The sequence below is a fragment of the Larus michahellis genome, chromosome 6 (genome assembly GCF_964199755.1).
Source record: "Larus michahellis chromosome 6, bLarMic1.1, whole genome shotgun sequence".
Classification (NCBI taxonomy): domain Eukaryota; kingdom Metazoa; phylum Chordata; class Aves; order Charadriiformes; family Laridae; genus Larus; species Larus michahellis.
Genome location: NC_133901.1, coordinates 5,195,980 through 5,209,753, shown reverse-complemented (window position 1 = coordinate 5,209,753; position 13,774 = coordinate 5,195,980). Strand labels below are relative to the sequence as shown.

The following is a 13,774-nucleotide window of genomic DNA, read 5'->3' as shown; positions in this document are numbered from 1 at the left end:
TAATTAATACTTTTGAAAACCCAGGCGCAAGCAGAGAATGCAGCGATGGGTCTTTTATTCTTTTATGTTTTTGCAGTTACTGAAAACATCAGGACAGACCCAAGACGGACTTTGTCTGTTTGTTGCAGATGTGTTGGTGGCTTTGATGAGATGATCAATTCCACCTCTTGAGTAACTCTGTCCACCACGTTGCTTGCCCTTCTTCCATGAAGAGGTACCGGTGTGATCATTTACCATCAGCTTGAAAACACTGCCTTAATTTTTCTCCCTTAATGATAGGTTTTGAATAGTCAGGCTGTTTGCATTCGAATAAAGCAGTCTGGTTTGTTTTTCAGGCACGGGTGGGTGTAATTCTGCGTCTCCTCCTCTCCACACCGTCCATCCCCTCCGACTCTTGATGAACTGGCCGAAGTTGGGGCTCCCGGCTCGCTCCTCCCATGAGCTGTGGGGCTGGAGGCAGCTCTAACCCCTCCCAGGGAGGGAGCTGGGCAGCGGCAGCCGAGTGCCTGCAGCAGTGCCTGCCCAGGGACCTCGTCCTACCAAACCCTCGTCCCTCCTGCTCGCAGAAGGTCCCAGCAGCTGGGATCCGCAGCAGGGAGCTCGCCGGCCAGCGTTGCTGAACCCCTGCGGCCGCTCTCCTGTCCAGCTTGCCCCACCAAGGGATCGCCATGGTGGCCACCTGCCTGCACCTGGCCGGATTTGTCTGCAGTTTTATAGGGTGGATCGGGGTGGTTGTGGCAACGGCCACCAACGACTGGGTGGTGACTTGTGGCTACACCATTACCACCTGCAGGAAAATGGATGAGCTGGGATCCAAGGGGCTGTGGGCAGACTGCGTGATGGCCACAGGTCTCTATCATTGCAAGCCCCTCGTGGACATCCTCATACTGCCAGGTATGTGTCCTCCCCTTCCCACCTGAAGGTGAGGAGCCAAGCCGTGCTCCGAGCGGGGCAGGTCCTGCTGCGGGCTGAATTGATGGCGAAGCTCCTTCAACTTCCTCAGGGCAGGAGATGGTCCATGAAATACGCTAAAGAATGTGCATGATAGCTCTTGACGTGCTTCTCATTAAATTATACCTGGTTTGAATCGTACCCAGGTATCATGTGTTATCTGTGGCTGTTAAAGTCTGGTTAATGTTTAATCATTGCTCTTAGTAAATGCTCGCTGTTCCTTTCACATCTTGTCTCTAGGTTGCGTTGCAAAACACACGTAGTATATTGAGGGATAATAGAGTTTTTCGAGGTTTGCTTTGAGATAATGATGATCTATTACAAATGTTAAGGTTCTGTTCCTTAAAATGATTTGGAGTATAATGAATCTTTCAGCATCTATTATTAATGCTGCTATGGCTTTTAATCTTTGGGAAGATCATCATTAGTCTCGATGGTCTTGTGCTTCCCACATGTTCTAAGGCAAGACGGAACTTTTACATGGCAAACAGATGTAATGACGTTTAACTTGGCTGATATTTTCTGATGATTTAGTAATTTTCATCTAGTTTACTGCAAAGCAAAAATTAAGCAAGGTGTTTCATCAGTATTAATACATCTTTTGAGCTAATTAAGCCTACCAAAGTCTTGTGTGGTCTTGCCCCTGTAAGTTTAGTTAATGATCTTACCTGTTTCAATCCCTGTTAACTCTGTAGCGCTTCTCTGTTCTGCCGTGTTTTAGATTGCACCTCCTCTAGCATGTCGGAGGTGCCTCTTCCAAAGCTGACAGGGTAGAAATAACCGTTCCTTGTAGTTTTCTTTCGTGTGTCCTTATTTATTTATTTAAAAACTGTGGTGAAAATAATTTCACGAAGAAAGATTATTCCCGAATTTCTCTCTGTTACAGAGCCTAGTCTGTGTCACGTAGTGCTTAGCAGTACTGAATCTCTCAGACTAGCTCCTATTCTCCCTTTCTGTGTGTGTATACTTTTATTTTAGTGGGTTTACCTTCCTTATTGCTGCTATTGTTCAATATGATCCAGCACAGAAGAAGGGGAAAAGACTTGCCCCGAAGAAACATTATTGAATGAAGTTTAATAAATAGGTAAATAGGTCTTTCAGCAGCAGAAAGCAACGCTTCTCGCCAGCAGAAACAAATCACAAAACACGATGCTTCTGCTTGTAACCTTTTTGATACCCACAGCTTTCCATGAGAGGAAAATTTATCCTGGTGTTCCCGATAGCTGAAATATGTTCAGAGTCTTTCATTGCCTGAGTCACGTCTTTAAAAGAAAAGTGTTTGTATTCTCATTTCATTGGGACTGATTCCACAGACACCACACTGGGCACTGCCATCTCCTTTGTTTAAGGTCTCATTTTTTCGCCCTGAACTCCCCAGGTAACTTTTTTGTTAAGTTTCCTCTTGAAAAATCAAGCAGATGTTCGATATGCACAGAGTCCGCATTTCCAGAAACAGTAAAATCCTCATTCCTGGTGTCTCATCTGTATGTCAGTGGGACTTGCTTGAGACCCTTTTTGCTGATATTGTTTGAGACATCACGGAACTCCAAACCTGCGCGAGGTAGCTTCATTTTGTTAATAGGAGGGGGAAGAGAGGCAGTGTATTCACTCTGCTAGGACTGTCCCAAGAGCTGGTGGAGGCTCACCAGGCACTGGAGCAAATCTGACACTTGTTCTTTTTCTTTGGCGTGCCAGTAATGACCTGGGCGTGGTTTTTTTAATGTATAAATTCTATATATTATACATAATTTTTATATAAAATATACATAGGAAAATTATATATACATAATATATTAAAAAAATGTAATTTTTGAGATATTATTGTACATAGACCCTCACAGAGTGGTAGAAATGTCACATCCCTGCCCAGCAGACCCGCAGTCCCCATCCCCTCTCATTCCTCGCTGCCTTGTGTTGAGCTGCTGGTGCTGCACAGGGGCAGGCAGGAGAGAGATGGCAACTGGTGAAATGCCAGGGAATCCCATGATGTCCGTAGGGACCCAGAGGAATAACGCGGCCCTTGGTTATGGCAACTCAAGCAGCTCTGCAAGGTGCAGTCATTTCTTCTCCTTAAGGAAGAGCTGTGCCAGTGGTCACCTTAAGCCACAGGTCTCCTCTGAAACCCCACTACCAGCCTGGACTCCGGAGGTGCAGCATCAGGATGGGGCTGGAATTGCTGAGCCGTCTCCTCCTCCTCCCAGGTCAACAGTGCTCAGCTCCTCAGGGCAGATGGTGGTCGTATCTGATGGACCTGCATGTTTCAGTAATGGGTCTTCAACTATTCAGCCCTCCTCTGGATGACTGCGGACTTCCTCTGCTCACAGCAAGCTGCTCTTCAAGACTTGAAATTCTTGTTATTTAATCAAAGCTCTCTCTATGAAAAGTTATAGGAAAACTCCTTCCTAGCTGTTTCTCCTACTTTCTCTTCCCATATTTCCCAGCCCCATGGTTTTTCAGTGTTTTCCTAGGAAGAGCTTGTGTTTTCCAGGCAGTGCTGCTTGATTGTTGGAAAATTTTGAGTGTGCATATCCCATGTTCATGCACTAACCGTGGTACTGCAGTCTCCCCATCTTAATTGTTTACACAAAGGATTGAACCTCTCTCCTGTACTCCATGCAAGTGTTGGGAGCTAATCAAAAGGACCCTTTGTCCAAAGGTTCTCAAAAAAGTGTCCTCAACACAAGAAGGACGTGGACCTGTTGGAGAGGGTCCAGAGGAGGCCACAAAGATGCTGGGAGGGCTGGAGCCCCTCTGCTGTGAGGACAGGCTGGGAGAGTTGGGGGTGTTCAGCCTGGAGAAGAGAAGGCTGAGCCTTCCGGTATCTAAAGGGGGCCTGGAAGAAATCTGGAGAGCGACTTTTTATCAGGGAGTGTAGAGATCAGACGAGGGTTGATGGCTTCAAACTGGAAGAGGGTAAATTTAGATTAGATACGAGGAAGAAATTTTTCGCTGTGAGGGTGGTGAGGCACTGGAACAGGTTTTCCAAAGAAGTTGTGGATGCCTCATCCCTGAGCAACCTGGTTTAGTGGGAGGTGTCCCTTCCAATGGCAGGGGGCTGGAACTAGATGATCTTTAAGGTCCGTTCCAACCCAAACCATTCTATGATTCTCTTGTGCCAAATAATCAAAATCCTCTTTCCTTGCCTTGCCAACAGGGTATGTCCAAGCATGTCGAGCACTGATGATTGCCGCTTCTGTCCTGGGTCTTCCCGCTATCTTCTTGCTGATAACGGTCTTGCCCTGCATCCGGATGGGCCATGAACCTGGAGCTGCCAAGTACCGGCGGTCCCAGCTGGGAGGGATCCTCATCATCCTCCTGGGTAAGGCGCCCGCTGCGTGTGGAGAGCCGGAGGTCTTCCTCTGCTCCAGGATCTTGCGGTGCAAGTTGGTTGAGAGTGTTCACCTGAACGGGTGGTTGTCCGGGCTGGGCTGACCCTGAAGCTCTCCAGCATCACCACAGTCTGTGGGGTGAATAAAAGGCATGTACAGGAGTGCGCGGACAAAGACAGGAGGCAGGGAGTGAAGCAGGGTGAAGAGGGGAGCTCTTGTGGAGTCCTCGGGCACGACCCCCACCTGTGTCTGCAGGAAGGCAATAGCAGTTGCACACAGGCAGCTGGTTTTGCTGGTTCGCTGTGGAAGTGATGCTATTTTTGGAAAAGTGTCTAAACTCCCGAGCTGCTTACAGGGAATGGATAGCCTCCAAATTTCCCTGGGCATCCCAGATGCACTCAGGTCAAAGTAAGCTGAGGTGTGTGAGAGGGGAATCCTGCGGCTGAGGGGGCGCTGGTGCTGCGGGGACAGCAGGGGAGCGAGCAAGGAGGTAGCATGGACCTGGGAAGAGGGGTGACATGTCCCCTGTGCCTCCCAGCCCCCTCTGCCCAGCCTTGCCCTTGACCTCCAAGTTCCCTTGGGAATTTCTTCCCGTCCTCCGTGCCTGTGGAATAGATTGTTTTGAGCAGCGCAGACTGTGGAGCTCATTGTCCCCAATGCAACACCTGCATGTTCTTGAAGCCTCGTCATCTCAACAACAGGCTGCGGTGCCTTGTTTTTACCCGTCTGTGTGGCAGAGGAGGAGGGGTGAGGGAAAGTGGCCTCTTTGTGTGGCTCTGCTGGTCGCTGGCAGCCTGCGCTGACATCATGCCCATCTTCTTTCTTCTTCTTCTCCTTATTTTTTTCAAGTGGGCACTGGATAAAGCTGCACGCTCCGAGGGGCTGTCCTCTGGACGCTCCTTCCTTGCAAGCGGTCCCTCCTCCAGTGCGTTGGTGAGAAGCAGATAATATGAGTCAGTACATCCCAAATCTAAGGGACTGAGACCAAGGAGCCCTTTCAACGTCTGTGGGGTTTAAGGCCATGTTGCCACAGCTGGAAATCCTAAAATAAGCTTTACAGGGCCTGTTTAGGACATCCCGATCATGAACAGACATGTTAGAGAGCTGTTGGAATGTGGCCTTCATCCCTATCCCAAAACCGTAAGTCATGTATTTGGGCTTGGCAAAGTGAAAGAAAAAGTGGAGGTGTTTTTTTTCTGCCTGTGAATGACATTTTAGTGCCGGAGGAGTCTGCTCTGCCGGATTTCCCCTGCCCGGCATGGGGGAGGCCCAGCAGAGCTGCACTTCCTCACAAACAAACACGAGTTTTCGGTCCCAGTCAAGGAGAACCGTGCTGTAGATCAGCCCCCTTTGCGTGGCTGCAGACCCGGAGGCGAGAATATTGTCCTTAAATCTGCTTTGCTGAAGGGCGACAGGATTACAGGACCGGCACGCGCCGAAAACGCGTTGCAGTGGCAGTATTGGGTGACGCTGCATTAAAATAAGTGAAATCCCGTACATTGCAGTGTCGCACCAGGGGTTTGGGGTCTAGCGTGCCACTGTCCCATCCAGGTCTTGCTGCGGTGTGACACCAGGGAGGAGACGAGATGTAAGAGGGCGGAGGAGGCGGGTTGCGGTGCTCCCTAAGTCAGGCCCCTCTCTGCCTCAGAACACGGTTTTCCCACTAAGTAGTTCCTGTGAGGAAAGAAAATGTGTATTTGCACAGGCATTGGCCGGCGAGTGCTCTTTGGGTCGGATTTGGACTTCTTACTGATTTTTACCCCTGTGAGTTCCGAAGCACGGGCAGGTGAAGCGGTTTGCTCACGTCGCCGATGTCCTGAACGATCTGGGCTGGAAACAGCGGCCCGGTCACAATGTTTTAGTCACAATTACAATAATAATCTTTTTGTCAGATCACAAATAAAGAATAAATAAGTTTGCTCTTAAGTTAGTTTTTTTTTTTTTTTTAAAAAGAAAAAACAACCAAGCCACGTTTATTTTTATAAACCCCAAATTTTTCTGGGCTGCTTAGCAAGGCAGTCCCTTTGGAAGAAGAATAATGTACAGAGCTTGGGACTTTGTCATTATTTAAGCTGATTAATGATCCGTTATTTGCAAAATGAGGTGTTACCATTTCAGGGCATTTAATAAGCATGAATCAGGCCTCAAGAATCATAATACTGATGTAAAATTAATTATATTCTAGATGTAATATGCCTTGGACTGGTCTTATTTACCTTCTGGCCACTGAACCAGTGTTCGTGGTTTTCCCCGACCGCACGGGTTCCAGCCTTTTCCTCCAAGTGGAGACCAGCTCCCAGAGCTCTGGGATAAAAGAAAACAAACCCCCAAACGCTCACTAATGTAGCAGAAATAGATATTTGAGATGCGATCAGGGGAGCTGGCCCCATGGCAAACTTCGCTTGTTGCTCGGGGAAGGGACGGCAGTTTGTCACTGAGATTTATTAAAAAGGAAAACAGGGCTTGAAACGGTGCGGAAAAAAAACCCAAACAGGAAAAAAAAAAAAAGAATAGAAGTTGAAAATTTGCCAGGAAAACAACGGGCTCAGATATTCCATTGATTTCTCTGTCCGCTGATAATAGCAGGCTGCAGAGCGTGCAACCTGTGTGCGCACCCTCCTATCCCGCCCGCTGATGTATTTATGTCTTTGCTTGATCCTATCTGTCCGAGAGGATTGATTTATTGCTGAAAACAACCGTCAGCAGAGGTTTGCTCCGAGCCAGTAGGAAAACATTGCGTACGCCAGCGTGGATGGAAAAACCCTGACCCATCCTGTGTTGTTGATACTAATTCGGGGGACCCCGTGCTGGTAACCGAGTGGGCATTTTCCTAACGGAGGTGAGGGACTCGAGATACTGGAAAACACAGATGAAAAATACATTAGTTATTAGCAGTTACTGCTGCAAAATGAGCGTATTAGCTATTGTATACTAAATAAAGGATATTAAATATTTTTTTTTCTGGACACCGCATGAGACTTACTTGGAAGACCACCGATATCAAGATAAAAAGATTGCCTTGAACACAGAAAAAAAAGAATCATGCGTATCTATTATTTCAACCAAATGCTTTGAAAGGGAAATCTGTGTGACTTTGACTCAGCAACTCAGAATGATTAAATTCAGCCGTGAAAGAGAAGTAGTCTTTCTTCTGCAGAAAGCCTTTAAGTTACTGTTAAGGAATTTGGCAGGGACTCACTGTCCCTGGAGTTAGTGTAATCCTGCTCTATCCCCCCACCTCCCCGAGCACCTTCTGTGCTTCTTGTCTACGTGTGCTTCCATCTGATTAAAATATGCCCGTAATGTGGAATATTAAGAGTTTCAGCTAAACGGATTGGGCCGCTGCAAGTCCTTAGTCAAAAAGGACTTAGAAATGCTGGGAGCCTGGGATGCGTCCCTGTGGATTCACAGCGGTCTGACGGAGCAAGGACGACCTCGCCATCTATTACTGAGGTGAATTTTGCAGGTTAGAGGCTTTTACAGGACCGCCTACTCTAGCTGCAAAACGCAGGCAAGCTTTCCGGTATCTGTGTGCTCCAAAACACGCCTGTTTTTGCAGCCAGCATAGTTGGTCTAATAGAAAATATGCCCTTTGCAGGCTTTCTTTTACTTTTCTGCCAGACCATATTGACTACAGCAGCTCTTCTATCTGAAGTCTTTCATATTCAGGGAGAGGCAAAGAATTTCTCAGGGTCAGCACAAAAAAAAAAAAGGGGTAATAATTTCTATTCAAAGAGTTCGTCCTTGTAGGCAGCTATTTCAGTGCGTGAAACTTGCCCTAAAATGTCTTTTCCGATCCCTTTGGGTTTCTTGGCAAATCCACTTTTCTTCAGCCTTGCTCTGCGATACAGCGGGACCAAAATTTGAGTTCGCCGAGAGATATTGCTGTTGCAGACCGCCCTTTTTGCATCTTCTCAGAGGATTTACAGCCCCGCTCTAATCTCTGCAGGGCGATGAAATCCAGTCCTGTTTCGGGGCGTTCCTCTTGCTGAGCGGCGGGGGTGACTGGTGACTGACGGCAGCTGGTAGCCTCCGAAGACAGAGAGGTCAAACTAACCCGTGCAAAGCCCTTGGCTTGTGTTTCACAGCTTTCTAGTATTGTCAGCATTAAAATAAGGTGGTTCTACATGTCGTTCAGCCACACGCACAAGGGGTGCTATTGTGTTGGTGGCCCTGAGAGCTCCTCTCACCCCAGCGCGAGTGTTTTCTTCGGTCCTGTGTGGTGGGGGAGGGTCTGGATAGATAAGGCTCTTACAGTCTATGGACATAAATTTATATATATCTATTTTTTCTGCTGACAGAAAAAGAAAAGATGATTGTGTCTTTTCGGGCAACAAAGAAGCTTTTTTTTCCCCCCGAGCCCATTAGAATGCTTTGCGTATTCCCAACTGATACATTTTTGTTTTAAAGCTCATGAGCTGTTTGCGGGACTGATGCACCCGCAGGAGAAATGCTGTTCTCCCCTCCCTGCCTTCTCCGAAGGTTTCTTCCAAAGCCGCGGGGCCCTTGCTTTGAGGAGGCCCAAAATTATTACTGGCTTTATTAGCATCCTTCAAATGTTCTTCTCTTTTCCATAAGAAAATATTTTCTCTCACAATAACTGCAGATATTGGGGATGGGTTTTCTGCTGTCCGGCCAGGAGCTATGGTTTGTTCTCCTCTTTAACCAAACAATTTTATTTTTAATCTCACCCCCTTTTTTTCCCCTCTTGCAACCTTAACTTTTTGACACTGCCTCCAGATACCTTTTAACGCAGTCGGTGGAAATCTGTAACGCTGCCACGGTCCTGTTATTGTTTTGCTCTGATTCTCTGATAGCCACAAGGATGGACTCCTGCACAGCTTGTCCCGGAGGCAAGTAAATATTGACAGATTAATTCTTCTCAGATGTATGGGCCATAAAGGAGTGTTGTTTTAGGACCGGCTCCTGTGAGGTGATTAACGCCATCAACTCCTGTTGCCCTCGGTGCATGTGTGGACTTTGCAGGATGGAGGTAGGACCCTTCATGAAGGTGGCGAGTGTGACCTTGTGCAGCACAAGGAGAATGCGGGCCACGCGTTTTCTTCCCGCTCGGAGCAAACCATGCCTGTGTGCTGCACACGGAGAACATTGTGATTTCCAGCCTGGCTGCCTGCAAAAAGTGCTGCATTTGAACCCGCTTTATTGTCCTGAGGGCATCTGCTTCCCATGGCACCCGCCTAGCAGTCCTCACAGCACCGCCGCGGCAGCCTTCCTGCTGTTCGTGGAAAAAAACTATGGAATTTGAAGCAAAATTTGAAGTCCTCAGTCATAGGATCATAGAATCATTGAGGTTGGAAGGGACCTTTCAGATCATCAAGTCCAACCATCAACCTAACGCTGTCAAACCCACCACTAACCCATGTCCCTCAGCACCACGTCTGCCCAGCTTTTAAATACCCCCAGGGATGGTGATTCCACCACTTCCCTGGGCAGCCTGTTCCAATGCTTGATAACCCTTTCGGTGAAGAAATTTGTCCTAATATTCATCCTAAGGCTCCTCTGGCGCAACCTGAGACAGTTTCCTCTTGTCCTACCACTTATTACTTGGGAGGAGAGACCGACCCCCACCTCGCTACACCCTCCTTTCAGGGAGCTGTAGAGAGCGATAACATTTTACATCCCTGTAAACTCTGGGTAAAATACCGCTTTCCCTTCTATTCAATTCGATAGGTTTCTGGGGAGCCTTGCTGGGTTTGTCTCCATCACTTGATATATTTTCCCCAGGGAAGTAGAATCTGCTTTCCAGAGTTGTGAGACCTGTTCTTGTCCATAAAAAAAAAAAAACCCAGCCATGCTGTACTGCTGCTTGTTTTGTCCCTGCCCCTTTTCTGCTTGTGTTTTGTAAACCCTGCTCTGTCTCGTTAAGTGCTGGGATATTTTGTTAACGTTTGCGTGACCATTCGGTGATGCTGATTGACACGAGTTCATGCAGAAATAGTGATTTAAACCAGTTGACTTCGGGCCACCGATTTTAGCATACTTTTAGCGACTGATGCATGTGGCTTTTGTGGTCTTGCTTAGTATCTAATGTATTCCTAATTCTGCAGCTCTCCAGAGCATTAGTTTCAGGAATGACTTTCATTCTTCCCCCTTAAGGCTATTTCTAGGGAACAAATCTGTTTCCCTTGTAATAAATATATCAGATTGTGTCAAGCAGCAGTTGTTTTTCCTTTTTTGTTTGTTGGTGCCTGAGAGAGATGGCTGTTCTCTCGTGATCTCTCTCCCCACGAGGCTCCCACGCTGCCTCCTGCTCAGAGATCTCCTGGACCGAGCCCTGATGCTGATGCTCCTGGGTCCCACCGTGGGACTGCAAGGCAGGAGGGATGGGTTTCCTCCCTGTCCCCCGTCCTGCAGAGCCTTCCCTCCCCTTTGGTGAGCTCTGCGTCCCCGCGGTGGGGTTACGTGCTGGAGTTACCTTTCCTTTCCATCTCTCCCCAGCCATGTGCGGCGTCGTTGCGACCATCTGGTTTCCCGTGTGCGCCCACCGCGAGACCACCATTATGAGCTTCGGCTACTCCCTGTACACGGGCTGGATCGGCTCTGCCCTCTGCCTCTTCGGCGGCTGCGTCATCGTCTGCTGCTCGGGAGATGCCCAGACGTTCGGTGAAAACCGTTTCTACTACGCCTCGGGATCCAGCTCCCCTACCCACGCAAAGAGCGCTCACGTGTAAGCGTCCTGGGGACGTCCCACGGCTGCCGTCCGATGCTTTGGCTGGTGGGTTTGTGTGCCCTGGGTTTGCTTCTACTGACACACACCACTGTCAGGCTCCCAGGGGAAGATTTAGAAAAGCAGCACAAATGTCTGGTAGTTCGAAGCGTTATTCTCCCCATCTCTTCCCCCCGCCTTTCTAGAAAGAAAGCTCCAGCCAGCCCTACCTCTTGGTCCTCCCCCGTTTCTCCTGACCACCTGCCCCATCTTCTTGCAGCCAGGATGACTCAGATGGTTTGGGGTTGTCATGTGGGTTTTAGGGTTTTTATTTTATTTTCTAGCTCCCCTGCTTATGGGAGAGTTTAAAGCAATAAAACAGAAACGAGAGAGACACTTCCCCGTTGTTAGAAGGACTCTGGCAGCTTCTCCCACCCCGTCACTATTTGCTTTCCCCTGTTGAAGGTCACCGCTTTGGCACGGTGTGGGCGAGAGGGTAGGGAGGAAGGCTCTACTCTCCAACCGGGCAAATGTTTCTCTTTTTGGAACAAGAGTAGGGGAATTTTTTTCTGCCTTTCTGTGTAAATACTTTTGTACGAGTCCGATCATTTTAGTAACAGTATTTCCCCCACCCCCACAGTCATCAGTATGAAGGAAATGGAACCCAAAGGTCCTGATTACACGGTAGATAACGGTGCCTTTTTTATATAGTTTTAAATGACTTCGGGGGCTCTAATCCCCGCATTCTTGTTTGGTTTCTTTTGTTTTCCTTTGTACAGGTCAGTTACTAAAAATGTATTTTTACGGTTTTTTTAAACTCCATGCTTTCTTCCTCTAAATTTGCGTTCTGTCTCGCATCATTAAAGTAGCGCATTTTAACACACAGTATAACGTACCTGTTACAATACAATTCTGGTGAATACTGATGATGCCTTTGTACTTTCAGTGAAATACTGTACAATAAATAACAGAGTACCTGCAACCACCGGCTTCTTTTTTTCCTTCCCTCCCGTGTGTTTCCATAGCTAGCTTTTCCATGCCAGGGGTTTCCCAATGATCTTGAAGATTATTATTTTTTTTAATAGCAGTTCAGGATGAGAGATTCTGCTCTGCTGTGGAATTTAGTGGGCCTTTTTGTGTTTTTTTTTTTTTTTTTTTTTTAATATTTAAAATATGAGTAATCTTCTGGCGTGGAACTAACCACTGTCTTATCCATTTGTTCTTTTAATATTACTGATAGCAGCTGGCACCAGTGGCACCGATTCGTGGTACTCTTCACATCGAGGAGACTTAGAAACCCACTGGGGCGGTGGAGATGCATCCCAGCACAGCTTGGGCGTGCTGAAGTTGGGAAGTCGTGTTGCTGGAAGTGCTTTCAACTAAAATAAGAGTCTGATCTGGGGTCATCGCTCTCTTTGATTAAAACTGTGTAAGATCAAGATCTAAATCTGTCCCTACCAGAGGCTGTAGGAATTTAATTACGTTGATACAAAATCCCATCTGTTCCTGGAGATGTTAGTTCAAATAATTTGTGTAAGCCAGGCTTCAGGAGCGGGAAAAGGGGAAGAGCCGCTGCTCAGGCGTGGACAAGGGGGAGAGCCCAGGTGTTGTGTGTAGGAGAAAAAGCAGAGGAGAGGACCAACCAAATTATTTGGGGTGATGGAGAAGAATTTGAAACCAAGGCTGCTAGGTGGGATTAGGGACTGTCCTTTCGTGTTGGTCTTCTTCAGTTGGAGAATTCAAAGTGGGCGACACAGCCATGGGCAAAGGTGCTGCGGCTCCCACACCTTGCCTCTTCCATGTGGGAAGCCAAGGTGGGAGCATTTAAAAGGAGTGAACAAGGAGGTGTCAGGAGGGGCTGGTCATGTCCCGGGCTGGTTGTGCATCCCCCTCCAGCTCCGACACGCAACCCCAGCCTCTGCCTTTAAGACCGAGCGGTCTTGAACGCGTCTCTGTTGTGCAGGCTTCGCAACGCTGCCGTCCCATACAATGTACCCGACGCGGGCAGCGGCGCGGGGCCGGCGGCAGGACACTTGTGCCCATTACATCACGGGCAGGGCACAGGCAGTTCTTGTATGCCCCGGGGAGACGCTACAAGTGCTGCCATTGATGCGCGGGTGCCACGGGCGAGGGGGCGGCGCACAGACGTGCCAGCTTGTGCAGGCTGCCCGGGGATTGTGGATTGTGCCCCGCTGCCCGTGGCTTTAGCCGAGCAGTGGCTCTGCCGGTTAACCCCGGGGCCGACGGCGGCGTGGGAGACCTCAGAGCAGAAAGCTGCTGGAACGCTGCCCTGCAAACGGCCCTGGAGCAAACCGGGAGGGAAAAGCACAGGAAAACCTCTCTGAGATCATATAATCATAGAATCGTTTAGGTTGGAAGGGATCTTAAAGCCCATCCAGTGCCACCCCCTGCCCTGGGCAGGGACACCTCCCACCAGCCCAGGTTGCTCCAAGCCTCGTCCAGCCTGGCCTTGAACCCCTCCAGGGATGGGGCAGCCACAGCTTCTCTGGGCAACCTGGGCCAGGGGCTCACCACCCTCACAGCCAAGAATTTCTTCCTCATATCTACTCTAAATCTCCCCTCTTTCAGTTTAAAACCATTCCCCCTCATCTTATCTCTGCACTCCCTGAAAAAGAGTCCTTCTCCACCTTTCCTGAGGCTCCCTTTAGGTACCGGAAGGCCGAGGGGGGTGCCCTGGATGCTCGAGGCGGGGTTTTTGGCAAGGTGTTGGTGCGGCTGGAGGGGCTGGAGCAGCGGTGCATGATCCAGCGAGGAATGAGCACTGCCAGGCAGCGCTTATGGGTTTTTTGCTGTCCACACCCTTGGT

The 13,774-nt window shown here is 48.6% G+C and overlaps 1 protein-coding gene across 1 annotated transcript; it reads left to right on the top strand.

Moving 5' to 3' along the window:
- The first annotated feature begins 428 nt into the window (after positions 1–428).
- Positions 429–11,929, top strand: CLDN11 (claudin 11). The gene is made up of 3 exons (XM_074592354.1): positions 429–894; positions 4,106–4,270; positions 10,740–11,929. Exons 1-3 carry the CDS (start codon positions 669–671, stop codon positions 10,970–10,972), a joined length of 624 nt encoding a protein of 207 aa, XP_074448455.1. The 5' UTR covers positions 429–668; the 3' UTR covers positions 10,973–11,929.
- The last annotated feature ends 1,845 nt before the right edge of the window (positions 11,930–13,774 follow it).